Below are 25936 nucleotides of genomic sequence, written 5' to 3' on the forward strand. Positions count from 1 at the left end.
ATTAATAATTCTCCTCTCTCATCATCGATATTTCTTCCTCTCTCTTTCTCTGTCTTCCTCTCTGAAATCAATAAAAATATATATGTAAAAAAATAAAAAGTGTTGTCTGCACAGATATGATTTTATCTGTATCAGGGAGACTGCCTCTTCCTCCAACTGCCAGTCAAGCTCTGGCTCCTTGAGGGATTATTCTAATCCCTAACTTTCAGATTGATGGGTACATGTCCTGGTTTGAGACAGTTTATTTTATTCTAAAATATAGCTTGACCCTTATCTGATGTGTTCCTCTGAGTAGGAGAGGTATGAATAATGATAGAGCCTCCAGGGCTTAGTTTCCTGGTCTGTAAAATGGGATGAAGTGTGTTCCTACCTGTTAGGGTTGTGGTGAGAATTAAATAAGATGTATATAATGCCCTCGATACAAGACCCAGCATTTGTACTGCATGTACTGTAGAGCCCCTCAGGTGTTCCGGCAGAGCAATGACCAGGTCCACAGTGCCATCTTGTTCCCTCTTGCCTCTCATCCTGCTTTTCTCCTTGCTGCTGCCTTCCTGGGCTGGCTGGCACCTGATAGCAGCCACCCCTCCTTTCCAGCTTAGATCTGGAGTTATTAGCATCAAAGAACAAAAGCAAACAGCACTGGGGCTTGTGGGGCTCAGTCTTCTACAAAGGCGGATAAATGGGCTCTGTGTCGGGGATGAAGCTAACACCACCTGGCCTTTTGTGGAGAGACAACTCTGCCTGTGTTTGAAGAGCTCAGACACAGCTGGAAAGAGCCCCGAACGCAGGAAACCTGGCCCCCTCGCTGCTGGAAGTTTGCTTTAGCTCCCAACTAAAAAGATAGTGTCTGTATTTGTTCCTGAAGGAAAGGGAAGAACCCTGTGCTCATTCTCCCCAGGGATAAGAAAGGCTAGGCCGCTGGGGAGATACAGGCTTTGCCTTTTATTTCTTTTTCTCTCCTAATGTTGTAGGTCGGTGTAATCCTTGGTGGCTGTTTTGGGCTGATATTTGTGGACCTGGGGCAAGAATACACATGGGGGCAGCCTCCCTTCTCTCCACTTCCAGCACCATGAAGGCTCACATTTGTGCGGATACCCAGCCTGCAGAAGTCCACAGCTCCTGCAGACAGCCTCTCTTTGGCCATTTCTTGAATGAGTACATACAGCATTGGGTTAGGCTGCTTTTGAGATAATGGAACCAGGGAAGAGGCCCAAGTCCACGTGGTTTGGGGCAATTTGGGCAAAGAGTTCTGAATTCCAGAGTGTCCTCTATAAGGGATCATGGCAGGTATTACTGGCTCTTGGTAGGGACATCCATTTGGCCCTGTAGCCTCCTCAGTTCCTGGGATGGGAGGTGGCTGCAGAAGGGCCAGGAACAGGCTTGGGTAAAGCAGAGAGCCTAGGGCAGGAGCTCCACTGACCCAGGCCAATGGTCATATTGCATTTGACCTCTTCCCTCTGTCCTGGGCTGTGCCTTTTACTCACTTGTGGGAGATGGCCAATATTTTAACTGCTAATTTTCAGCTTGATGGGTACCTCTGCTGGTTTGAGACAATTTCATACCAAAACTAAAGGACTGATGTATGAAATTCATGCACGGGGTGGGGGTGGGGGGTGTCCGGCTTGCAACCCTTTCTAATCTGAGACCCCTTGGGGGATGTCCGACTGTCAGTTTAGGGATCAGGCCTAAACCGGCAGTCGGACATCCCCCTCACAGTATGGCACTGCTGGCTCCTAACCGCTTGCCTGCCTGCCTGCCTAATTGCCCCCTAACTGCTCCCCTGCCAGCCTGATCACCCCTAACTGCCCTGCCCTACCAGCCCAATTGCCCCAACTGCCCTGCCCTGAAGGCCTGGTCACCCCCAATTGCCCTCCCCTGCTGGCCTGGTTGCCCTCAACTGCCCTCCCCTGCTGGCCTGATCTTGCCCCTAACTGTGCTTCCCTGCCGGCCTGATGGCCCCCAATTTCCTGCCCCTGCTGGCCTGGTCGCCCCCGACTTCCCTTTCCTGCAGGCCCGGTCACTCCCAACTGCCCTCCTCTGCTGGCCTGATCACCCACAATTGCCCTCTCCTGCTGGCCATCTTGTGGTGGCCATCTTGTGGCAGCCATCTTATGACAATGTGGGGGTGGCTATATTGTGGTGACCATGTTGTGATGACGTGGGGGTGGCCATCTTGTGACGACATTGCACGATGCCACCTAGGCTTTTATTATATAGCATAGAGCTTTACTCTAATCTGAGTAGGAGAGGTATTAACAATGATAGAGCCTCCAGGTCCTAGTTTCCTTGTTTATATAATGGGATGAAAACCGTTCCGACCTGTTAGGGTTGTGGTGAGAATTAAATAAGATGTATGTAAAGCCCTGGGTATAGGGCCTTACACACAGTGAATGCCCAATAAATGCGAGGTTTGTTACAACCAGTATAGCTTTGTGTCAGGGATATATAGACATTATCCTATTTTATCCCCACGTCACCCTCAAAATGTGATGCTGGACGCAGTAATTGGCCCAGCAATAGACATGTGACCTAAGCCAAACCAAGGAGAGCCTTTACAGGAAATTTTGCTAAAATTATCAGGAAATAGGTTGCTCTCTTTTTTTCTAGAGATACCCCATACATCTTTGTTACCACATGGAGAAAACCCTTAGATAAGGAGGCTGACAGCAAAGAAAACAGGGTTTCTCAGTGTAGTCAGGGGATGAAGCTAGATGGGGTATCCAATCCCAGCTCTGCCCCTCTGCCCACAGGTGCATGCCTTACTTCCCTGAGCCTCAATTTTCTCATGTCTCATGAGATACTACTAGAATCCTTCCCAGTGAATTCTATCAATTGAGATGATCTAGTCACTATTCAATACATATTGCTGAGCACCTGTTATAGGCGAGACCCTGCTTAAACTCTGGGCATACAAGTGTTTAATGAAGCAGACAAAACTTCTTTTCTCAGGAAGCTTGGGTTTTCATGGGGGATATATGCAATAAAAACATAAACCCCACATATAATGTCAAATAGTGATTAGTGCCAAGACGCAAGGAAAAGCAGGGACGGAAAAGGAGGTTGAAGAAGGTCTTTCTGAAGAAGTAGTATCTGCACTGATGCCTGAAGAAAGTGAAGAACAGTCTTACATATGCCTGATGAAGACTGCTTGGCAGGAAAACAGCAAATGCACAGCTCGAGGCAGGCCCTGCTCCATTAGTGTTAGTTGCTCCTACTGTCATGACAGGAGGGCGGAGGACTGGCTCACGTAACTGGACATCTTTCCTCTCCCATCCTCCTAGCTTTGGCATTTACACTGACCTTGGGAGTTAGCAGGTGCTCAAAAAAAAAAAAATACTAGGGGAAAAACATTCCTGATGAGAACAAATCTGGCCCAGTCTGCAGCCACCTCTGTTAGGAATGCCATGCTCAAACCGGGGACCAGGGAGCAACCCAGGAGTGGAAGGATTTGAAAGCTGCTGCTACCCTTCACTTACTCTCTTTGCCTTTACAACCAGTGAAGAAGTGAATTAGGGCATTCCTACCTCAGTACCCCACAGACACTCAATGCATCTTCAACAACAACTTTAGCCACAAGTGCATATGATCAGCATTTTATACTTCAAAGGAAACAATTTCCTGAAGTTTGGGGTGGGAGTGGGGATTGGACTGGGGGAGGACCCTCCACCTGCTGCTGTTGCAGTTGCAGAGTATAGCTTAGCCTGGGGAGCCTTCCCATGTCACCCTTCATTTGGACTAGATCATCTCAAGAGGAAGGAGTCTGAGATTTCCCCACTTGCTGCTTCCACAGCCCCCTGTTCCCCTGGAGGAGCTTTGGGGAGCGTGGGGCGGCTGCTTCCTGCAGGCAAGGCCCAGCCAAACCTTCTGGGACCCCACCTGGTGAACTCTGCCTTGGTTCTAACCTATTTTCTAGGAGAGAAAATAGAATATAGATTTAAATGCAGTGGCGCTCTGGAAAACCACAGGCCCAGCAGTGTGAGAAAATAAAACAGCAGGAGGGAGCTGGGGAGGCTGGCAAGGCTGAGGATGCCACCTCCCCTGGATCAATCACATGTGGTTGTCAACTGCCTCTTCCTCTGCAATTTGTCCCCACTTTTTAATTTATTTAAAATTGATATTCATATATCTGTATCTGTATCTGTACCTGTATATCTTTATCTATATCATCTATTTCTCTCTCTCTCTCTCTCTCTCTCTCTCTCTCTCTCTCTCTCTTTCTCATCTACTTAAAGTTTTCCTCTCTCCAGTTTTGGGGCCCAATGTTGTTCCCCCATACAGAGACCCCAGGTTGTATATCAATATCAACTACAGACAGAGGGAACTCTGGGCATGATTGCCTTGGGAATGGGAGGCCTCAAGGTGTGGAGTCAGAACAACCACAGCTAAATCCTAGGACAGACTTCCTTACTGTGTGAGGGTTGTTGTTATTGTTGTTTTAATACTCTTGTTCTCCCCTATAGGAAGGTAATCAAATTACCAGCCAACATTGACTGAGGGTTTTTCATATGCTAGGTAGTGTTCTAAGCCCTTACAACAGTGGTTCTCAACCTTCCTAATGCTGCGACCCTTTAATACAATTCCTCATGTTGTGCTGACCCCCGATTTCATTGTTACAAATTGAACATAATTAAAGCATAGAGATTAATCACAAAAACAATATGTAATTATATATGTGTTTTCCGATGGTCTTAGGCAACGCTTGTGAAAGGGTCGTTCGACCCCCAAAGGGGTCGCGACCCACAGGTTGAGAACCGCTGCCTTACAACAATCTTAAGGTAGGAACTATTATCACACCCAGTTTATGGATAAGGAAACTGAAACACAGAGAGCTTAGGTAACTGGCATAAAGTCATACCGCCTAAATCCTGGCAATCCAGTTCTAGATTCCCATGACTTTGTCTGAGTCACATGCCTACCCTTGGAGCTAAGGTGGGGATGGGGGGGTCATCTCTACCAAGCCATATGGGTTAAGGGTAGTAAAGATTGTTCCCCAGAAGAAAACTGGGGCTTGCTATAAAAAGAAGGGGAAAAGGATGCTGGTCAGACAATATAGCCAATGGATACTGGTGAAGTTCTGATCCTTACCCTCTCTCTTCCCATCCTCCTCCTCATTCTACACCTACCTTTGTAATTTCATTCTGTTAATTAGAATGCAGAGATTCAGGTAACTCACTGCTTCTTGGGCCAGGGGGTCTCTGTGCTTCCCAAATTGAACATAATGCTCAGACCTGCCTCTAGGATGGTGGCACAGCCAGGAGCTGGATTTGGACTCTGGCCCCCATTAAAGGCAGTTTTCTTGGTGACCTTATTGGCCCTCTTTGGCAAGAAGAGATGCTGGTTTTTGTATGCACAAGATTAGAACTGGCCCAAATTAAGGTTTGATTTGAGAAAGGAATCTGTTTTGTCTCTTGCTTTTGCTCACCCAGAACCTGTTGACTCCCTCTTGCGCCCTGCCCCACCTCCTCCCCTGACAGAAGGTGAGGGAGGAGAGACCACCCAGGGGGTGGGAGGGCTGGAATAGAGATCTTCACTTACAAGTAGAAGAGTTGAACCCAAATTTTGGGTTCACCAAAGTAAATACAGCTTAATTCCTGTGGTCTCTTGACATTTCCAGGGAGCCATCTGGTCAACATTTTTGGTAATTCTGTCTGTGGTAATTCAAAATGATAATAATCAGAGAAACTAACATTTATGCAGTGTTTGCCTTGTACTGAGTTAAGTGCTTTACAAGTATTTAATCTTATTTAATTTTCATAACAATGCCACGAGGGAGGCTCTGCTATCTTCCCATTTTATAGCTGAGGAAAAGGACTCAGAGAGATTCAATGTTTGGCCCAAGGCCATCTAAGCATGCTGAGATTTGAACTGAGACCTGTTTGTCTCCAAAATTTAGGATTGTAACCACAATGCCCTAATGGACAATTTAGTATTAAAAGAACTTTGGAGTTCTAAGGTATCCTGTCTCCCTTGGGTCTTGGTGCCCCGAAAGAGCATGTTTCTATGAACATGTTGATACTCCCACCACTGAACTCAACCACATGCAAATGGTTTGATAGCCTGTTTAATGAAGGGGTATCTTAAGGACTGCTATTGTAGGCAATCTATCAGGCACAGTTAATGGCCCTACTTAGTTATTTGCGCAGAATGTTTTCTCTTCCCACTTCTTTATTTTGCCACTTTTCTTCCTCCCTGCTGCCTCTCCACCCCTAAATCTAACAACTCACCAGAGATCCTGAAAGAGGGTGTGGCTGAGGAATGATCCAGAGCTCTCTAAAAGTCTCTTTGGGCAGATACAGCTTCTAGGAATACAGGGTGTGGGCTGGAGGAATGCTCAGCTGTTGTTATGGAGATGCCCCTCCTAGATGCTGAGACATAGCTCTGTCAGGTCAGTGCCTGGATTTTTCTGGGGCAAGAACCCTAATGAACTTGCTGGAACTTTACAAATCTGATGGCAGCAAATTAGAGGCACATAGGATAATTCATGACCCTCTCATGGGGTAGCCAGGAGGCAATCACTCAGATACCTTATGGTTTCAGGGTGCTCATTGAGCTTGCAAACTGAATTTGGGTTCCATATGACCTTGAGGGACTTGGGTTTCAGTGAAATGAAAGTTGAACTGGGTGGGATTCAAGACATATAAGTTCTTTTCTAGGCTCTGTCCTTGAACTAGTTGGGTAACCTTGAGCAAGTCTCTCAACCTTTGTCACCTTCCATATTCACAAAAAAGACTTAAAATAGATAATGTCTATGGATATCCCAGACCCACCATTTAATGATTTTAAGTGAGTCATTCAGGATTGCCTGGATGGCCAGTGTTTGCTGAAGTAGCCCCCAGTTCCTTCTCTGTGGCTATAGTGTATCCTCAATGTCGGGGCTCAGGGGTTTTAACAATGCTTTGGACTGCTCTTAGTTCAGCTTTTTTTGGCATGATTCTGTTTTACATTGAGGATAGAAGGAGGAGATTGTATTTATGGAGATGATGAGAGTGAACTGTTTTTCATTTTTGAAAGTTCATTGGCTTAATTCAAATATCACCCTTCCCAGGGCTGGATGTCTATTTGTAGATATCAAAAGTGATTTCAAGTGGCAATTCCTGTCATTAATGATGGGGTGAAAGCCAGGAGAAAAATTAAAGGGGGAGGCAGAATTTTAATTTGTCTGGCAAATGACCTACTCAACACACAATCTCTTGCACACACACACAACTGTCTGTGATGAAGAATGGTCATTGGGGATCCTGGGGAGGAAATTATGAATGTTTTGTGGTCTTGTATCCTTCAGTCCTCTGTGATGAACAATGCTGCAACTTGCTCTTAATTCTTATGCATCTTTTCCTTATTCCTCAAGGGAGTGATTTATTACTATTTTTTTTTTAATCTCTACTGGGAAACCTCGCTTGACTTCATGTCCAGTGTTCTGTAACTGGAGGGACGGAGGATTTGCTTGGATGTTGGTATGCAGAAATTACCCAGAATATTTTAACTGATATTCTTGCAGGATTCCAGTCTGCTTGGCTCTTTGGAGCCCTATCTGATTCCAGGATGTTGTGCTTCCGGACAGATGTGAAGCTCACCTCTCTTGCTACATGCACAGTGAAAAGGGAGCCTAGTCCCTCAGCTTGCATGGGTGGATTTTGGGTGAAGGTAGAACTAGGTATTCAGAAGTTGAGCACCTTTGGGGTCTTGCATGAACTTGATAGTCATGCAAGGGCACATTGCATTGTGTGTGTGTGTGTGCTCTAACATTCTTCTTCCTTTTTCTCTCCCCTTGTCTCCTCTCCCTTTTTCTCTTGTTGAAAATGCTGCCACAGATGTCAGTCAAGGTCCAGGTGAGTCTCTGTGTCTGCACAGCTGCCGTGCACATCCCCTTCTGCCAGATTGTGCATGTTTGACCCTGAGTGAGACACTTTCCTGGGGATGCTAAGCAGAACTGAAGTCTAAATACATTGCATTTTTATTGATTTAGAGTTAGAAGAAATGCCTTGAATTGATGGATTTGTATTGGTTTTGAAACCAAAGGAATGTGGTTCCCATGCTTATGCTATCATTTACTTCTGATTAATATTTCTGGATGAATCAAAAAAGTGGAAAGTGGGCATTTATTGCAAATATTTTTAAAAGATGTTCTTAAGATATGTATTCTTCAATTTAATGAACATTTTGCTTTGTCCTCCATAAATCTATTTATCTTCTATGGCTTTATGTGATTGACAGTTGAAGATAGCACATACTCAGCATGGAAAATATGATGTGGGTGTAAGAAGGTTTCTTTCTTTTTATTCTAACTAATGGCTTTTCCACAATGAAATTAGCAAATTATTTTTGGTTATGCAACTAATACATGCTCACTGTAAAAAACAACAACAAACGCACTAGATTTTTTTTTGTCAATGAACTAATAGAGGAACCATCCTTATGATAATTATGGATCTCTCTTTTTAAATGCATAATCAGCCAGTGTCCTAATTTTAAGCCTTGTGTGTGTAACTACGTCTACATACGTACACAGACATACACAGAACACAGACTCATATGAGAAGATACAACCATTTATAGATAAGAAGTGTCAAATGATTTAGACTGGTTTGGAGATGATTCTAAACTGGCTATTACTTTGAGTTAAGAGGAATAACCCTACCAAATGAGAAGGGAGTATCATCTTTTTTGTTTTTTTAAAGATAATTCCACATATGTTTTCTTGTTTAGTCCTTTCAACATTTAATTCTTTATGATATCAATACAAGATAGGTATTGTTACATCCATTTGAAGGTGAAGGAAATTTAGGGCCCAACAGGTTAAGCAGGTTGCCCGAGGTCATAGAGCCCATCAGTGGTAGCAATGGGATTTGGACTTAGAACTTTCTGACTCCAAAGCCCATACACCCTCCATTGGAACATGCTGGGTCATGTCACTGAAAATTCTCAGGGATTGAAGATCTGGTAAGTATTTCCTAATGGGTCTATTTATGTTTGCTTAGAGGTAGTATGACATTTTCATTATTAGCAGACCTCTTTCCAAATAAAGTTATCCTTAATTATTTTTTGAGTATCTAAAATAATCAATCACACTTAGGAAGAGTTTCTTATCATTAACTTGTATGAGATATTATGCAACATAGGAGAATAGTATAGTAGAATCATCCCTAGCTAGTACACAGGGTTTTCCCATCTTTTATCTTCTGTCTACACCCCACCCCTTTGAAAATAATAGCTTGAACCAAAGCACAAAACAGCATTTTCCAGGAAGATACCATTAAATTCTCTCTTTCTGCTTGATAATATTTTAGTTAATCGCTCACTCAGCAAATTTTTATTGATAACCTGCTATATACCAGGCACTCTTCCTAGTATTAGGGACAAAAGAGTGAACAAACAGAAGACTCCCTGTCCTCATGGATCTTTTATCCTAGGTGGGGACAGACAATGAAATAAGAAATTATATATAAAGTTGTGCATATGAGAAATACAGAGTTTATTCTTGCATTCTTATTTGTTAATTGTTCTATTATTTTCTATACCAACAACTGTGAACCTACTTTTACTGACCCTATATGTATTCATATACACACACATAGATACATATTATGTATAGTATGTGTATATCACATATATATTGTATCAGGTGGTGGGTGATCAGTGCAGTCCCAAGCATTAAGTCCCAAGCATTAAGATGCAGTTTTCTGATACTGCAAGGAGGTGAGGGAGTAAGGCCAACACTTCAAGTGCTGTTTGTAAAAGCGCCACTTGCCTTAGTGCCTTCTCTTCCTGGTTCCCAGCAGAGATGCATCCCAAGGTCCCCACGTAGACTTGTGGGGGCTGACATCCAGCCTGCATTCCTCTTGCCAAGCCTGTGCCCATGGGGCTGCCTCTGACCACAGGGCACCTTTTTCTAATTCTCATAAAGGCACCGTATTGGTTGTGGGTGAAACAGCTGGTGGATGAAATGCTGTGGACCCATGGGTCCCCTCCGTCTCTTCAAAAGGGCAGAGGTCAGTGGTGAGCCTGCCCTAGATAAAAGCATCTATAACTGGCACCATTCCAATTTCATGACCATCATCTCATTTTATTCTCCTAACCACCCTCTGAGGTATGTCACCTGTGCTCTATTTTTCTTCGGAGGAAGTCGAGGCCTGGCTTTTCAGTGATGTGCTGATGTCACTGAGCTACTGAGCAGACAGCCAAGAGGAGATTCCAGTCTAATTCTAAGTCACACTCTTCCTTCTGCCCTTGAGGTGTCAAGAGCTGACTGCCAATCCTGCCACCCACTGACCCCTTGCTTTTTTGTTGTTTCTGAGCCTGAAGCAAATCATGAGTTCAGAGCCTTCCTTTGTGGCCCTGGATGTGGCAGAAGGCAGCCTGAGCTGCCTCACACAGGTTGAGGTTAGGGGGCAGCCTCCAACCTCTCCAAACTGCTTGCCAGGCCTCCTGGAGCCAGCAGCACTGTGGCTCTAAAACAAGAAGCCCTCAGTGGTGCTCTGCTGTTTCCTTCTTCACTTAGGAAGACAGATTTGGGATTTTATGAGCTAATGTAACTGTTTACCCAGAGGCCACTGGAAGACTATAAGGGGATGATTGGTTGATTTTACATGTTGAGGAGATTGGTTAGAGGGAATGCTACTGTAAAACACAATCAGAGATGGGGCCTGGCAGGCAAAACTTTTCCCAAGGACTAGGACAGTGACGGCGAACCTATGACACGCGTGTCAGAGGTGACATGCAAACTCATTTTTTTGGTTGATTTTTCTTTGTTAAATGGCATTTAAATATATAAAATAAATATCAAAAATATAAACCTTTGTTTTACTATGGTTGCAAATATCAAAAAATTTCTATATGTGACACGGCACCAGAGTTAAGTTAGGGTTTTTCAAAATCCTGACACGCCGAGCTCAAAAGGTTCGCCATCACTGCTCTAGGAGGTGGGCTGGGGAATTGGAGAGAGTATCCTGGACACCCAGGAGAAAAAGGCAGGCAATATGTCACTGGACTTTCATGTGGGAAAATACACAGCCCCTCCGTCCAGCCTCTGGGAAGGAGGTGCGGAATCACGAAGTAGCAATGGGCACTTGTGGTGTGCTGACCTGCAGTTCGAGAGGGGCACTCAGCTTTGCCGTCTCCTGCGCATCTTCTGATTTGACATTTTATATTCACTCCTTTGGGTAGGCATTGCCATCCTCTCTACAGGTGAGGAAAGGAGATCCAAAGAGGGTCAGTAACTGCCCACTGTCGTCAGCTACTGGTACAGGACCACGACCTCAGGCTGGTCTGCTTCCAGAGCCTGTGCTCTTTCTCTTTGAAACCCTGGCATTTCCAGGGCCGAGCTGTGGGCGCCTCTCACCCACATTTGCATTCCAAGCTCTTCGCATGGTGCACACCACATAGTAGGACCTCAGAAGTGTTGGTTGAGCAGAAAGTGTGGCTCCTTAGGGTCACAAGGTATGTTGGGCTCAGAGGGTGGCCTGTCCAAGGAGTGCCTCTCTCTGACTTCTCAGTGGAGGAAACTGAGGCCGGGGGAGGGGAAGAGACATTTCCAAGGCCATGGCATCCATTTGTGGTCTGGAAGGGTCTACTGTTTGGCCCTCATCCCACACTTCTGGCCCATTGGGACTTGTCATTGGTCTCCCTGGGCTGCCTGTGGGGTAGGAGGGGACAGTCCCAGCTCTGCTGTGCTGTTCCCTGCCCTCAGGCCTCTCCTCTCTTCCCAAGTGTTCCAGAATTCTCAGCCAAGGGGAGAGGAAGCTGTTGGAGGTAGGGGTGGGAGTTTGATGAGAGGAGGGATTTGGAGGCAGGGAACAGTGCAGGGGCCTGCAGCTATGAGACCCCTTGGAATGCCAGCTGGGAGGGGCTGTTTATGATGCCCCTATGACAGCCTCTCCTCAGAAGGGATGATTTCTCAGGCTCTGCCTGCTGATTAGAGCTGCAATTTAAATGAACAACTGTGACCTTGTGGAAGTGCCCTAGTTATTCAGAGGCCCGATGAGGAAATAGGCCTCTTGCTTCAGTCCATCAGAGCCCGGCAAGCGAGGGAGGAGGGGCTCTTGTCTGCCAGGGCCCAGAGGAGGTCTGTGTTGCTTAGAGTCTGGACTGCCTTTGCTTCAGCCTTCCTCTGCCCACTCTTGATCTCTGCCCACTTCAGTTTAAGTAGTCTCAGGCTGCCCTTGGAGAAGGGACTAATTGTTTGTCCTCACCCCTGCCCTATCTCCAAGGGGCCACTCAGTCCAGCCTGAGGGACACTTCTAAACCCGAAGTCTGGATGCAGCATCTCACTTGTCTGGCTTGTATTTATGGGCACAAAGGCTTGGCCCTGGACACTTGCTGCTCAGAGGTGACTTACCCACCAAGCAGCACCGACTCACCCAGGAACTTGTTAGAATAGCAGAATCTCAGGCCTCACCCAGACAGACCCCCAGGGGATGCACATTAATGTTTAAGACACACTGACCTGAAATTCCCAGCATCTTCTTGGTTCTGGAGCCAACAGGGCTATGTGTACTGAGAAAGGTGCAGTCCACCTTGCTAAAATCCAATTCCTGGTTTTGCTGAGCACAACATGAAGTATCCACTTTCTGGGTTGATGGGATGTAGGAGGGAGAAAGAGATTAGGGAAGGGAAAGGGAATGATCATTTATTGACCACTTAGTCTGCGCCAGTCACTGTCCAGGCCCTTTCCAAATATAAGTTTAGGTTGCGAGAGGCAAGATAGTTTAGGATAGGGCAGGGCCCACAAGTTGGACTCCCAGGCCAAGTCCAGCCCGCTAACTCATTTCTCATGGCCCAGTGAGGGGTGTGGGCTGTAGGGAACTCCACACTGCTGTGCACCACTGGATTGGAATGGGGCTTTGGTCTGGGCTCAGCTTCCAGCCAATTTCCAGGCTGGGGCCTGGGAAGACCCCCTGGGCTCCCATAGCAGTTCTTGAGGAAATGTGAATAAAGGAATTGTGTCTTTAAGGATTTTCTTTTCTGCTCCCAGCCTGCCTCCAGCTTTGGCTAACTCAAGGAAGCAGATAGCTGGGCCTTTGCACCTTTTTCTAGGGTCTTCTAAAATCTCTTGCTTTACTGTCTTGGAAAGGCAGACTTAACTGGGATGCTGCTTATGATTCCATTCTGTTTCCCAGTTCCAGAGGGCAAGGTCAGAGATGGAGCTGGAAAAAAATCATTAGAGTTATCCTATAGTCTCAGTGGGATAGTACTGACCCGCCCTGACCCTGTCAAATGTGTGGGGACTGATTTGTTGCTCCAATGATGAGAGGGCATTGGCGGAATTTAGTAGGAAGGATCAATGAATGCTAGAATGTGGAGGAGGGTCTCATTCAAAGATGTGTTGCTCAAAATGCCACTGGTGAGACCTAAGAGAAACTGTTCTAGACCCATTTTTCCCTTGCACAGGAGGGGAAACTGAGGCCATGGAACTTTCAGACAACACAGCTTATTTATGGCAACCACGGAGCCCCTCCCCATCTGTAGACCTGCCTACGGAGGTCTGGAAAGAATTTGGGATGAGGGGATGGAATGCAATTGAGAGCTAAGGACAGTGGGTGCCCTTTTGGGAACTCTGACCATGGTGGGAGGTATCTGAGGATGTCTGGCATGGAAGCTGCTAGTGCTGGTGTTGACGAGAGAAGGGGGGTGAGGTGGAGAGAGGGCCTAGATTTACAGTCTCCTAATAATGACAGCAAGGACTACAAGCTCGAAAAGCCCTTCCCATGTGCCATGAACTGTGCTAAATGCTTTCCATATGTGGCTTCTGGTGATTATCATGGTGATGCTGAGAAGGTAGTTTACAAGTTGGAGGAAGCTATTTTATAGGAAAGAGGCACAGGAAAGTTAACTTGCTCAGAATCCCACAGCTATTAAGAGAGAGAGAGATGGGATTTAAATCCAGGGTTTAGATTATTGAGAGCATTGTTTTTGCAAACTCTGGTAAGCAGCCAGATCACCCGGAGGGCTAATGAATGGGATCCCGGGGGATTCCAATATGACCAAAGTTAGAGAACCACTGTTTTAAAGAAAAGTGAGCCCAAAGGTGAAAGGACTGGAAAGTTTCAGTCTTGACCATTATTTTATACCCTACATACATTAAGGCAGGTTGGGATAAATGATCTCTTTGTCTGGGCTCCCATGGCACTGAGGGCATGGGACTGGTAGAGTCATCATCATAATACACTATAGTCAACTACATATTATTCCCCACATGCTCCTCATTGGCCACTGTGAGCTGCTGAAGGACAGGGAATGTCTTATTCTTTGACAACTTTTCTATGCCTGCATCCCCTCCACCTGCCATATTATATGTGCTCATGAAGCTTTGTTGTTAAAACCAGCATTTCAGGAATGGAAAGGACCCAAAAGTTTGTCAAGGCTCTCTGTGTACCTAATTTCTGAATCTCTCCTATAAGAGTTTATTTAGATTTGGCTTGAACCCCTTTAGTGATGAACAACACATTACTCCTTTAGCCATTCCGTTCCATTGTAACAGCACTGAGTGTTCATAAGTTCTTCATTATTCTGAGTCACTATAGTTTTCACCACCTGTATTGCTTCCAGCCCTTGGAGACACAGAATAGATCTAATTACACTCCCAGTGTTTGAAGACAGGGCTTTTGTCTTTAAGGATTTTCTTTTCTAAAGCTTAAAGCATCTCCAGTTTCTTTAGGCATTCTGTACAAAGGTTTTAGTTTTTTATAACCCAGGTCATTGTTCTCTAAAAATGACCTTTTGGGGGGCATTCTTTCCAAAGAAGGATGCCCACATCACATATGGTATTGTGGATATGTCCCAACCAGTTCATTACAGAGTGGTTTCATTACTCCCTTTTTTCTAGACACCCTACATCTATTAATGATGATAGCAAGCACCTTAGCTTTTTTAAAAATGACTATAGTATTATGTTGAACTGCTGCTAAGCTATCCTCTACCCTTCTTGCACTGTGTAATCAATAGCTTATTTGATTTAAACTTGGGATCATTCTTTGATTTTGTTCAATTCAGCCCTGGATTTTTAAAATCCAGCATGCCACGATCTATTAGGGTATAGTTCTTTCATCTAGCACATCAGGTGTTTCTTCCTGCTTCATGTCATTAGTGATTGAAGAGCTATTTTAGAGAAGTTCATGACAAGTCGCAGATCAAAGACTTCTTCTTTGGGAAGATTTTTCTAAAAGTCATAATTCTGATCCTTTAACCCTTTGAGTAACAAGCATGACTGCCTTCATCTCTCTTCCTTTTATGCTATTCCCATGTGAGAAAACCCTCCTCCCCCTCTAAAGAGGTGGAATCAATTGGGAAGATGCTGCCAACACTCTTACCTCTACCCTATGATTATGCCACACAGAATCTGTTGCTGCTTCATGGGTGACACTGGAAGAAATACTTTCTGTTCTGTCCAGCCCCCGGGCTGTTAGGGCTTAGAGGTGAGGATGGAACACGGTGGCATCATGGAAGGGCAAACCTAGAGGCTGGACCTGGGTAGCACCTGTCTTGGAGGATTAGCAACAGACTCTTTTCTGGCAACCATCATCATAATCATTTCAAATATTCAATTCAACCCCAGTACTGTGCAAGGCTTGTAGAAAAGCCAAAATCACATATGTAAACAGGTGATCTTCCTGAGTGGGGCTCACAATTGGCATTAGGTGATTCATTGAAGCTTTCTTTAGTGCCTACCCTTTTATGGGTGGTATTAGTTTGAACCATGTAAAATGCTCATTTTGTAGGTAAAAACCAGTCAAATATCAGATGTTTCATATAGCTATTTGACCTCATTGGAGAACAAGATACTTCATAGAAGCATAGAGTCTTCGAGTTGGATTGGAATTTTGGTAGTTATCTTCCAAAACCCCACTCTGAATCTCTTCTGTGGACCTACTATTCTTGCAGAATGTGCTTGCTCCTTTGTCTTGCAGGTGCAATTTTTAAAATGCTTAATGGCAGCTCTCATGTCCTTACCTAACTCCTTCTTATTTGGTCTGTGTGTAGCACTTCCTTCAGCCATTCAGCATCTGACCTGCTTTGGAGTCCTTACCATTCTGATTATTCTTCGGACGCACCTCACCTGGTTCATGCCCCTCCTAATACATTGCACCATTCTCTGAACCAAAAAGCCTAGGTTTAGTAGAGTCAGTGCTGAGAAGAGATGGAACTGTTGACTTCTTTTTATTTGCGGGGACTTGAGGGTGTTTTGCTTAAGTGCTGGAGTTTACATTTTTCCTTTAAATTACATTTCACCTTTGCCTATTCACATTCTTTTGGACCCTGATTCTGATATCTAACAAATTAACTATTCCCCTCAGCTTTAGTTCATCACAATAAGATAGCACGCCACGAGTGTTCTCAAGCAAGTTATTGATCAAAATGTTGAACAAACTTAGGCTCCCCTTTAAGCTACTGATGAACCCCTGGTAGAACAAGGAAACCAAAGTTCACAGTGAAGGTCGGGGAGTTGCCTGGGAAGGGCTGGTCTGAGGCGTAATTGTGGAAGAGGTGGAGGATCCCACCTCTTCCCTTCAAGCATTCTTCTCCCAATCCCACCCCATCCCCTGTGCCTTCCCTCCTGCCCTCAATGACCAACTTCCCACACTGAGACTGCATGTCTCTGTCCTTCCTTTATTCTCATGTCCCTGCATTACCCCTATCATTGGAGACAGGTCTCCATTGGCTTCCTAATGGTCTCACACACAGGAGAATGACAATGATTGAGGAGCCTGAGTGTGTCTTGTATTCAGATTTCCATTTCATGAGGAAAGTGCCTTAATAACCTCAAGAAATGACCTAGGGAAGGAAAAGAAAAGCTTTATGTTTTAGTAGAATCTGGGGATGGAAATTGAGGTGAGGAAGATGGTGGCTGTTTATAAGAAGCATTCCCCAACTGCTCCTCATATCATGCTCCACCAGGGTCAGGGATGAAGTCAAATTGATGCCCAGACACTATTTCTGCTCCTGAATTCTCTAAGACACGTGTCTTTCCTTCTCTACCAGCACCAAATTAGACAGAATAGCTAGTGTCATGGTTACCATCACAGCCTGGAGAGCCCATCTGTTGGCTTAGAATCCTTACTTCACCCCTTACTAATAGTGTGACTTGGGCTCTAAGCCTTGCTTTGCTTATCTGTAAAATGGAAATTATAGCAATGTCTATCCCATAGAGTGATGTTTAATGAGATGACACATAGCTGTGCCTTGCCTATAGTACACAGTCAACAAATATTATTACTGTTAGAATTCTTGCCAAGTTAACTGAATTCCCTCTCTTTTAAGTGCTTAAAATGCTAAGATAAGTGTTTCTTTTTCCCCCTTCTCTCTTTTCCAAATTCCCGGTCACCCTACAGAAGTGGTCACTTGTGGCTTCTCTCTTTCTCAGGCTCCACCCTCTATCACCCTCACTAGCCCCTTAGTTCCTCTAGAATGAATGTTTTTATTACCTTCTGATTTTTTATAATTACTCTTTTCAAAAGTCCTTGTGGCTTCATAAGAATTCAACATTGGCACTTGGCACTTGCTGTAATTAGTGACATTTAATTTCTCTATTTCAGTGTGGAGAAAGAGATGATATATGTAGATTTTATACTGGCATAAAAGTTACCCTGAGAGTGGATGAAAGAAAAGCTTTGGCAGATAACTTGCTTTTTTTTTTTTTTTACCCCTGAATCTATATTTTCCTCATGAGTGACTTCCTTCCTCCCCTGAAATACTTTCCCCCATTTCCCAGCCAGAGTGAAGGAAGGATGGATTGAAAATTATCTGAGGTGGGTGGGATAGTATAGGTTTGAAGGGGAGACAGTATTAGCTTACATGATGAAGGCCTTCACCTTCTGGCCTGGTCCCTGAACATTGCATCTTCCTCTTTCCTGTTTCAGTAAATGGCTCCTATTCTCTGCATTAGTCATTACCATGACAGGCTTCATAATGGCCACAGCCGCTTACAAATGGCTTTGCTTTCATAGCCATTTCCATTCTCCCAAGATGCAAAAGCAACTAGCTCCATAGGGGCTTCCCCCAAGGATATCATGCAATTTAGAAGGCCATAGGTATATTTTGTATAAACTTTACATATGATTTACAGTCTGTTCTAAGGCAATTTCAACTTTGTATGTCTTACCTACTGGTGATCTTTTCCTCCTTTTGTTCTTATATGTACCCTGAGAATCTGTGCACCACACAAATAGACAGACACAGAGGGGTGGAATATAGCTCTGGCAAGAGTGAGGGGAAGGGTAAAAAATAGCAGACTTCTTGAGATCCAGAATGGCCCCTAGATCCAGCTAGGGTGTGACATTTAGATAGAAGATACTTCGGTTGCTTTCTAATTTTTGCAATTATTTTTTTAAAAAGTGTTTTGGAATAGAAGGGGGCTAGCAACAGAATTTTAGAAAAGACCTGGAGTCTCTAGAATTCTTGGTTTCCAGTTCTTAAACCCACAGCTATGAGGATAGGTCAAATTGATGAATTTGTACATGAGATGATATTGATGTAAAAACTCTTTTTGTAAAAAAATATATTTTATTGATTTTTTTACAGAGAGGAAGGGAGAGGGATAGAGAGTTAGAAACATCGATGAGCGAGAAACATCAATCAGCTGCCTCCTGCACACCCCCTACTGGGGATGTGCCCGCAACCAAGGTACATGCCCTTGACTGGAATCGAACCTGGGACCCTTTGGTCCGCAGGCCAACACTCTATCCACTGAGTCAAACCAGCCAGGGCGATGTAAAAACTCTTGAAAGTGGAATAAAATTCCCTTCTCAAAAAGCAAAATAAAACTCAAGCTGTGTTATGGTTACTAGATTTCTCTGCTCCCTCATGCTGTATCCCATATATTCCTGCCGTATATTCCTCTTCATGTTCTTTTTTGCTTTATTGCCTGCAACACCAGAGTTTTGACATCAGGATCCCTGATCTGCATTCTTGGCCTAATATTTCTATTTAAGATTTTTATAAGTTGAAGAATATGAACATTTGATTCGAGTTGCAATGCTGCCACTACATATATAGCTTAATAAAACCTGCTAAGTACATATTTGAATTTTAAAGACACAGGTGGTGGGTTATTTGCATTTTAAAAGGATTCTTCCTTTTGCAAAAGGATCCACTGCAGGGTTCCATTAAATATCCAATGCCTCTTTATCCAATACTGCATTTATCATAAAATTTACTTTAACAAAATTTGAATTATATGCCACTTCAAGGGGTAGCTCTCTCAAGTTCTAGTAAGTATGGCAATCACTTGGGCAAGCCCTTTCACATTCAGATCTTCCCCCCACCTCCTCCACAAGATTCTGATTTATTAGATTTGGGGTGTGGCCCAAATCTTCACTGTTAATAAGCATCCCCATGTGTTTGATGAAGGTGGCCAGTAAAATACACTTGGGGAAATACTACTTTAAAGAAACACATGTGTAGCCCCTAAATGGGACCCCACTGTAGGAGCTTCTCCAGGGCTTTGACTATTCTCTGACTACCCAATGTCCTGCTTACTCTTCATTTGGTAAATATCTGAAATATCTATTTGGGTCAGATAAAGACTAAACCACCACCTCACTTCTACTCACTCCTTCTCCCAGCTGCCAATCATCTTTACTCACAGGTACAAAATGTTTGTACTTTCATTTTTAAATTAAAAGAATATTAATCTTACAGCTTTATTGAGATAAAATTAAGATGTTACACCATGTAAGTTTAAGGTATATGTGCTGGTTTCATACATTTATAAACTGCAAACTGATTACCACCATAGCATTAGCTAATACCTCCATCCCATCCCATAATTATGATTTCTTTTTGTGGTGAGAACATTTAAGTTTCAAGTCTATAATACAATATTATTCTTCCTACATTTTTAACTTTCTGTTTCACTCTTAGGTATCTCCTTGAATCTTCCTTATTCTCATTTCTCAATGTTTACAACCCTCCTGTGAATAGTCACCTACTGAATTTACATACCTATCTGTTCCCCTTCACCTTTCTACATACTCCACCTGCCTTTCCCAGACCCTCTCCCTTAGTACTCTTGGTCTGGATGCTGAAGGCGATGGCTTGGTCCAGAAATATCAGACATTTTTGAAATGGTGACTTCTGCCGAAGTTTCCCTTAGCCAAATCCAGGGCCCGTTGTTCTCTCTCTCTGCTATCCCCTCCAAATAAAAGACCAAAAATTAATTTTTTACAAACAAAACCAATCATGAGAATGACTTGCTTTGGCATGATTCCATTCTTTCATGGATATTAATCCTAGGGCTCGAGAAATGAATGCCAGAAATATGCACTTAAAATATGGTTATAGTTTAATAAAATTTGTTTAAAAAAATAGACTCCATGACATTTATGGCATATGTATCTATCTATGTATTTAATATACCATTGATCTTTTAAAAGTCAGTTGCTTGACCCATATTTTGCCTCTGATTACTTTTCTAAATGGCTAGTAATCTCCAAAAACATTTAGAGATTTCCATACTTCAGAGATTTTTCTCCTTTATTAATCCCATATATCCCTAAATTTCACTTTGGGTAAAGGTTCTCTGGGGTGATCTGGATTTTGTCAAATATCTCCAGTAATAATAAAAGCCATGGATGAGCAACTAACTGGTACAGTTGCTTACTAGTTGGAAATCTTTTCTTGTAACTGATTTATCAGAGCTTGTACTTCCCTTGAAGTAATGAGCTCTTAATAACCTTGTTTGACTTCCGTGAGAACATAGCCAGAGGTTGCGCTCTTTGTGTATTGGGATTGTGGTCCCTCTTTAACCCATTCAGCGCTGGGCTGGACCTCCCTGATCACAGGTGAGGACTTTCCAGGAGAAGACGGTGGTGGAGAAGCAGAGGAGGGTGTGGCTGTCACTGAGCTAAGAAGAGGGCAATAGGGGACAGCAGAACATTGTTTCCTGCTGTCTATGCAGCTCTTGCAAGCAGGAGCTCATTTGGTGCGTTCAGTATCATTCAATTTTTATAGAAAAGGATACTGCATCTCAAACGAAAAAAAGTTGGATAGTTATCTCTGGATGGTGAGATTATAACTAATGTTTTTCTTTTCTGAATTTTCCAAAGTTTCTACAGTGACCATGTATTACTATTAAAAGTAATTTAAAAGAAAGAAACCTATTTTGCCTGGCATCTGGAGTCTCTTTGCCAAGGGACCTCAGCGTTAATAGATTTATCTCAGATCCTGCCTATGGCAGGAAGCAGTGTGGGAGTTCTCGTGAATGAGGCCCAGAACAGCTCAGCAAATGGAAGCCTGTCTTAGGCTGCAGAGCCGGCCTTTCTGCCCAGCAGCGGGAAGGCGGGCCTTAGTCCCTCTGCATGGTCTGGAGTGTGTGTGCCACCCCTCCCTCCACTCAAGAATTAAGAGAAGATTGCATTGCATTGCATTCGGAATTCTAACTTTGTCTTCTTTCTTTTTTCCTTCTCCTTCCCCTCTCCAACTCCCCCTTTCCCGTCTTCTCTTTCCTCAAGGCCTCTCCCATCTCATGATGAGTGAACAAGGTAGGTGTGTTTTGCTTGTGGTGCTACAGCTGCCCCAATCGCTTGCCTTTGTGCCTTTGGCTGGTGGCTCGGACCCTCATCATCGCTGCAGGCCATTTGCTGCCTGCTCCTCCCATCCCGGGCCAGGCTGGCGGCAGAGCCCCTTGTGGTGGGAGCACCTTTCCCGATGCATCCTGGTTTCCCACCCCCATCGTCTCCTTGGCTTTGCCATTCTGCACATTTGTCACCGGGTCGCTGGCCCTGCAGGGCTGCCTCTGAGAGGGAAGCATGAAACAAGGCATGACGGTGTCGGTAATGGGGGTGAATGAAGCTAATTTCAGAGCAGCAGAGCGGTTAACTTCCTCCTGCTCCTCCCCACGCCCCATGCTGGGGTTGGGGGAGAGGAGCTGGGCTTCTCCCAGAATTCCACCCTGAGTAAGGTTTGCTTTCTGCCTTCCCCTCCATCCCCACTGCCCTTTGTAATGACTTTCAGCCCCTCATGGTGAAAGGCAGCCCTTGGGGGTTGACTGTTTTTGGTTTTGTACAAAAGCAAAATCCACCAAGAGAACATGCTAATGTCCTCGTGGCAGGATTCTAACTCATTATACACCCTGAAGAAAACTGCATATAAAGATCTGTGAATTCAGCATCTGCAACCTAAAATATTCAAATATGCAGGGAATGAACTGTGCAGGAAATTCAGCTCAGCGAAGCACAGGGTGGGCTGTGAATGAAGCCTTTTTCTCCTAAATAAAAATTTTCCACATTATCAGCCTAAATCAGGATTTGAGAACTAAGCCTACTTAAAATTGTCTTTTCCTTTGCTGTTCAATTGCCACCATTGTGTTCCTTCTGAGACTTGGGATGATTGCAAGATTGGGCTACCTGCCTTGCTCTGACATAGAAAGACTATACTTTAATCTCTTTTCTGTCCCCCCCACCCCCCACCCACCTCAAATACCCATGGGGCTCAGTGCCCATTTTGGAGGACCAAAGAAAAGGGGAAGGAAGGATACTTCCTTGTTCTGTTTTCCTTCATCTCTTGACAAAGGTGGGGCAGCACTGAAGGGCTTCTCTACCTTTCCTCCCACCCTTACTTCCTTACATTGGATCCATCAGGTGGTGCTGCCACAAAGGGGAGTCCGATCAGATCAAGGAACCACCCAGGGCTGAGAAAAAATTTTTATGGTGTCCAGGTAGCTGCAGAGGTGGGCAGTGGAGGGCATCCTAAATGATAAGGCAGGTTGAGAAGGAAGCACACTTTCCCAATACAAGTGCATCCTCCAGACCTGAGCAAGATCCATGATGTGGACTCTGGACTTTCAATGAAGGCACTGTCTCGTATAGAGCAGGTGTCAAAGAGCAGACCTGGAGGGAGGCAGTCACGTGAATTTTCAGGTGTTACATGGAGCTCTGGAAGAGGATGGCATGAAGCCTCTCTATTCTTGCAGGTGACGTTACCTGCCTATAAGGCAAAGTTATCTACCAACAGCAGGCCACTATGAAATGGGAATGAGTGGGGGATTTACTAGTTGACCTAGTGGCCAGGCAGTTTGAGAAAGTTAAGCACAACTCTACCAAGTGGGTGGATCTGAGCTCTATGAATTGCTGAAATTCTCTGGCCCAATTTTGATAAGTTACACTAGAAAAAGTAGGCCCTCAGAGTCCTGATGAGAAGACCCCCTTTTATATTCTCTCACAGGTGATCCCAGTTGCCCTTTAGGGGTCCTCCCTGCTTTTATAGTGGCTTAGAGTCTGAGTGCATCTTATGGCTGATGCCATAGGATGGAGTCTAGGCAGATGGGACAGGCTGGTGGGGACTTCTTTAACCTTAGTTAGGCTTGTTTCAGACCCACTAATGCAGCACAGGTATTTTGGAGGGCTAACTCCCAACGATGGTATGAAAAGCATGTGGAGAACTTTTATTGCAAACCTTGCCTGATTTCCGTTCACTACTGAGCTTCTCTTGGGCACCCAGATTGATGTGTGCATGAGAAAAGAACTCAGGCACACCCAGGTGCACATAGTCGGGGGGTTAAGTCAGGTATCTTCTAGGAAAAGAGTCTTTAGGCAGTAAAATAGTGACAGACACGAATATTGTGAATTCCCCTTTGAGAGGCTTTCACGAAAGGAAGCAGAATTCTTCTGGGTGGGCAGTGCCTCTGAGATTTTAAGTTTTAATCTGGCAGTTTAATCTGCATTTTAGAAGGTCCTTTAACTACTTTCCTCCTCCTCTAATTTTCCCCCCCATTTCCCAGCCTCTTGTCTGTGCTCGCCCTGTGATGGTTAACTAAGAAACCAATTCTACTTCCCACTAATACTCCTTTCCTTGTCCTTGTCCTTATCCCTTCAACATGAAAGAGATTTCTGTCTGGTACCCTTGGAATCTCCAGACTTTGTTTTTGATGTACATAAATATGTGTGGAAATACTGATATATGTTGTGTGTGCACCCTCCATACATGTATGTTACACTCTTGATCCTCATGATCCTGTTAATGTTGGGAAAATACAGCAGAACTCAGCTTCTCTGAGACTTTCCCTGGCCAATTTTAGATTGGTTAAGTGTGTGCGATTTCACATACATGTGGCTGTGCAGTGCTTGTGCATGAAAATGTGGTCCTGTTTCCAAGGATGGGACAAGGGATTCTAATGGGAGAAAGCTTAAACATGCCACAGATGGAAGCAGGTCCCACTGTTATGGCTTGTTTAAGCATCACATTATGGATTTGTTTTGTGCTGCCTTCTCAGAATGTTGTGCTGTTGCTGTTACTGTTGTGGGGTTTTGTTATGTGTGTTACATTTCTTTGTGTGTTTGCAGTGTCCTGATGTTTTACTCTCGCTGCTCTCTCTCTCTCTCTCTTGCCTCCTCCATGGTGGACACCATGCTTCCTCTACTTAATTGGACCTTCCACTTCATTTCTGTAGGTAGAAGTAAAGGTAGTGATCATTTTATTTTTATCATTATATAATCAATCTGCCTTCTGAAATATTCATGTACCCAAGGGGAATTGTTGATTCTGATGAATACAGTCCAAAGGATAACTTAGTGCTCTTAACAACTAAAAAACAAAACAAAAAACCCCAAAGCCAATGCTATCATTTCCCTTCAGTGCACTGTTGGATGTTTGGGGATGGTTCCCAGTTGGCCCAATTCCTGTTAAATCCAGGAGCCAAATCTATTATGGTGTTCTGGTTCTCGAAGGAATGGGGGACTCTGAAAGTGGTTGCGCAGTGTGAGGAAGACATAGTCTACTTAATGCAGAATATTCTACTAATCCCTCTCAAAAAACATAATGGAGGGAACAGGGAGATGTGAAATGATGTACCATTGCTTCCATTACTGCTGAATTTGGGGATAACATCAGTGAGGGAAGGATGCTACATAAGAAAGAGAAGAGGGTTGGTGAATAGCTTGAAATATTATCTAATGTAAAATCTGGAGATAGTTATTTTTTGCCTGTATTTTGGGGAGTGGAAATTTTCTGATGTGGTGATGAGCTAAGATTGGTGGGACTGAGATTGTAGAAGAACACAGGAGAGGCAATGCATCGTAAGGAGAAAGAGATAATACTGGATTTGAACTCACAGAGCACACCGTTTGCAAGGTAGGCAGTGTGTGTGTGTGTGTGTGTGTGTGTGTGGTGGGGGAGAAAGGAGAGGCACTGAGCAGGCGGGCTGCCCTAATGCCGTGATATGCCTTTCGGCACTTCCTACCTTGGGTAGCACAGCTCACTCATCCATTCCTAAGAAAGGAGAGGCACTGAGCAGGCAGGCTGCCCTAATGCCCTGATATGCCTTTCGGCACTTCCTAACTTGGGTAGCACAGCTCACTCATCCATTCCTAATCAAAGCTGTCAGGGACCTGAGCCCAGAGCACCTGGATCGCCAGCTCAAATTGGATTAGCTGTTCAGGAGAGAAAGGAGAAGTTAATTGATACATTATAAATATGTATCTGGATTGGTTCGCCCCTCTTCCTGCCTGACTCTGCAGCCCCCATGTCTGCAAAGCTGGGTGCTCCTGCTTCCTGCCAAGATTGGCTGATGAGAGAAGTAGGAAATGTGAATTCTGGCGTGAGGATGTTGAAGAAAGAAGGGTTGACAGGTTATTGAGCATGCTGATTTGATGACTAGTCTGTGGACTTTTACCTCAGAAGCAGCTCAGTCCTTTCACTTTGGGTTTGTTGACTGACTGCTCCTTTTATGCGAATCATGGCTGGGTTCATTCTCAGAAGTCTGTCGTGGAGACCCTTGCCCCAACTTGAGCTTGGTACCTTTTGAAAGGAGGTGAGAAAGGGGGACGAGGAAGAGCAATAATAATTGAAAGGGTCCATCTGGCTGTAACCCCCACTTTTCTACTCTGCTCAATCCGAGGTGCCAGGATGTCCTCATAGGCAAAGCCACCTCATTTGCCCAGGACTCAACCTTTCTGAAGCACATGGAGCTGTGTCACCTGTCCCTCCCCCAATGGCTTCTCTGAGACAA

At 44.4% G+C, this 25936-nt stretch overlaps 1 protein-coding gene across 18 annotated transcripts in view; it reads left to right on the forward strand.

The window, feature by feature from the left end:
• The window catches only part of NRXN3 (neurexin 3), a 1555579-nt gene that overhangs the window by 89957 nt on the left and 1439686 nt on the right, over nt 1-25936 (forward strand). For all 18 annotated transcript variants that reach the window (XR_001512329.1, XR_001512328.1, XR_001512327.1 and 15 more), the window contains exons 3-4: nt 7812-7829; nt 21444-21473. Coding sequence is in view for 13 of the 18 variants with exons in the window: in XM_006778842.2 (XP_006778905.1) it covers nt 7812-7829; nt 21444-21473 (48 nt within the window). In the remaining 5 variants the exon portion in view is untranslated. The remainder of the gene's footprint in view (nt 1-7811; nt 7830-21443; nt 21474-25936) is intronic.

This window comes from Myotis davidii, unplaced genomic scaffold (assembly GCF_000327345.1).
Source record: "Myotis davidii unplaced genomic scaffold, ASM32734v1 scaffold309, whole genome shotgun sequence".
NCBI classification, from domain to species: domain Eukaryota; kingdom Metazoa; phylum Chordata; class Mammalia; order Chiroptera; family Vespertilionidae; genus Myotis; species Myotis davidii.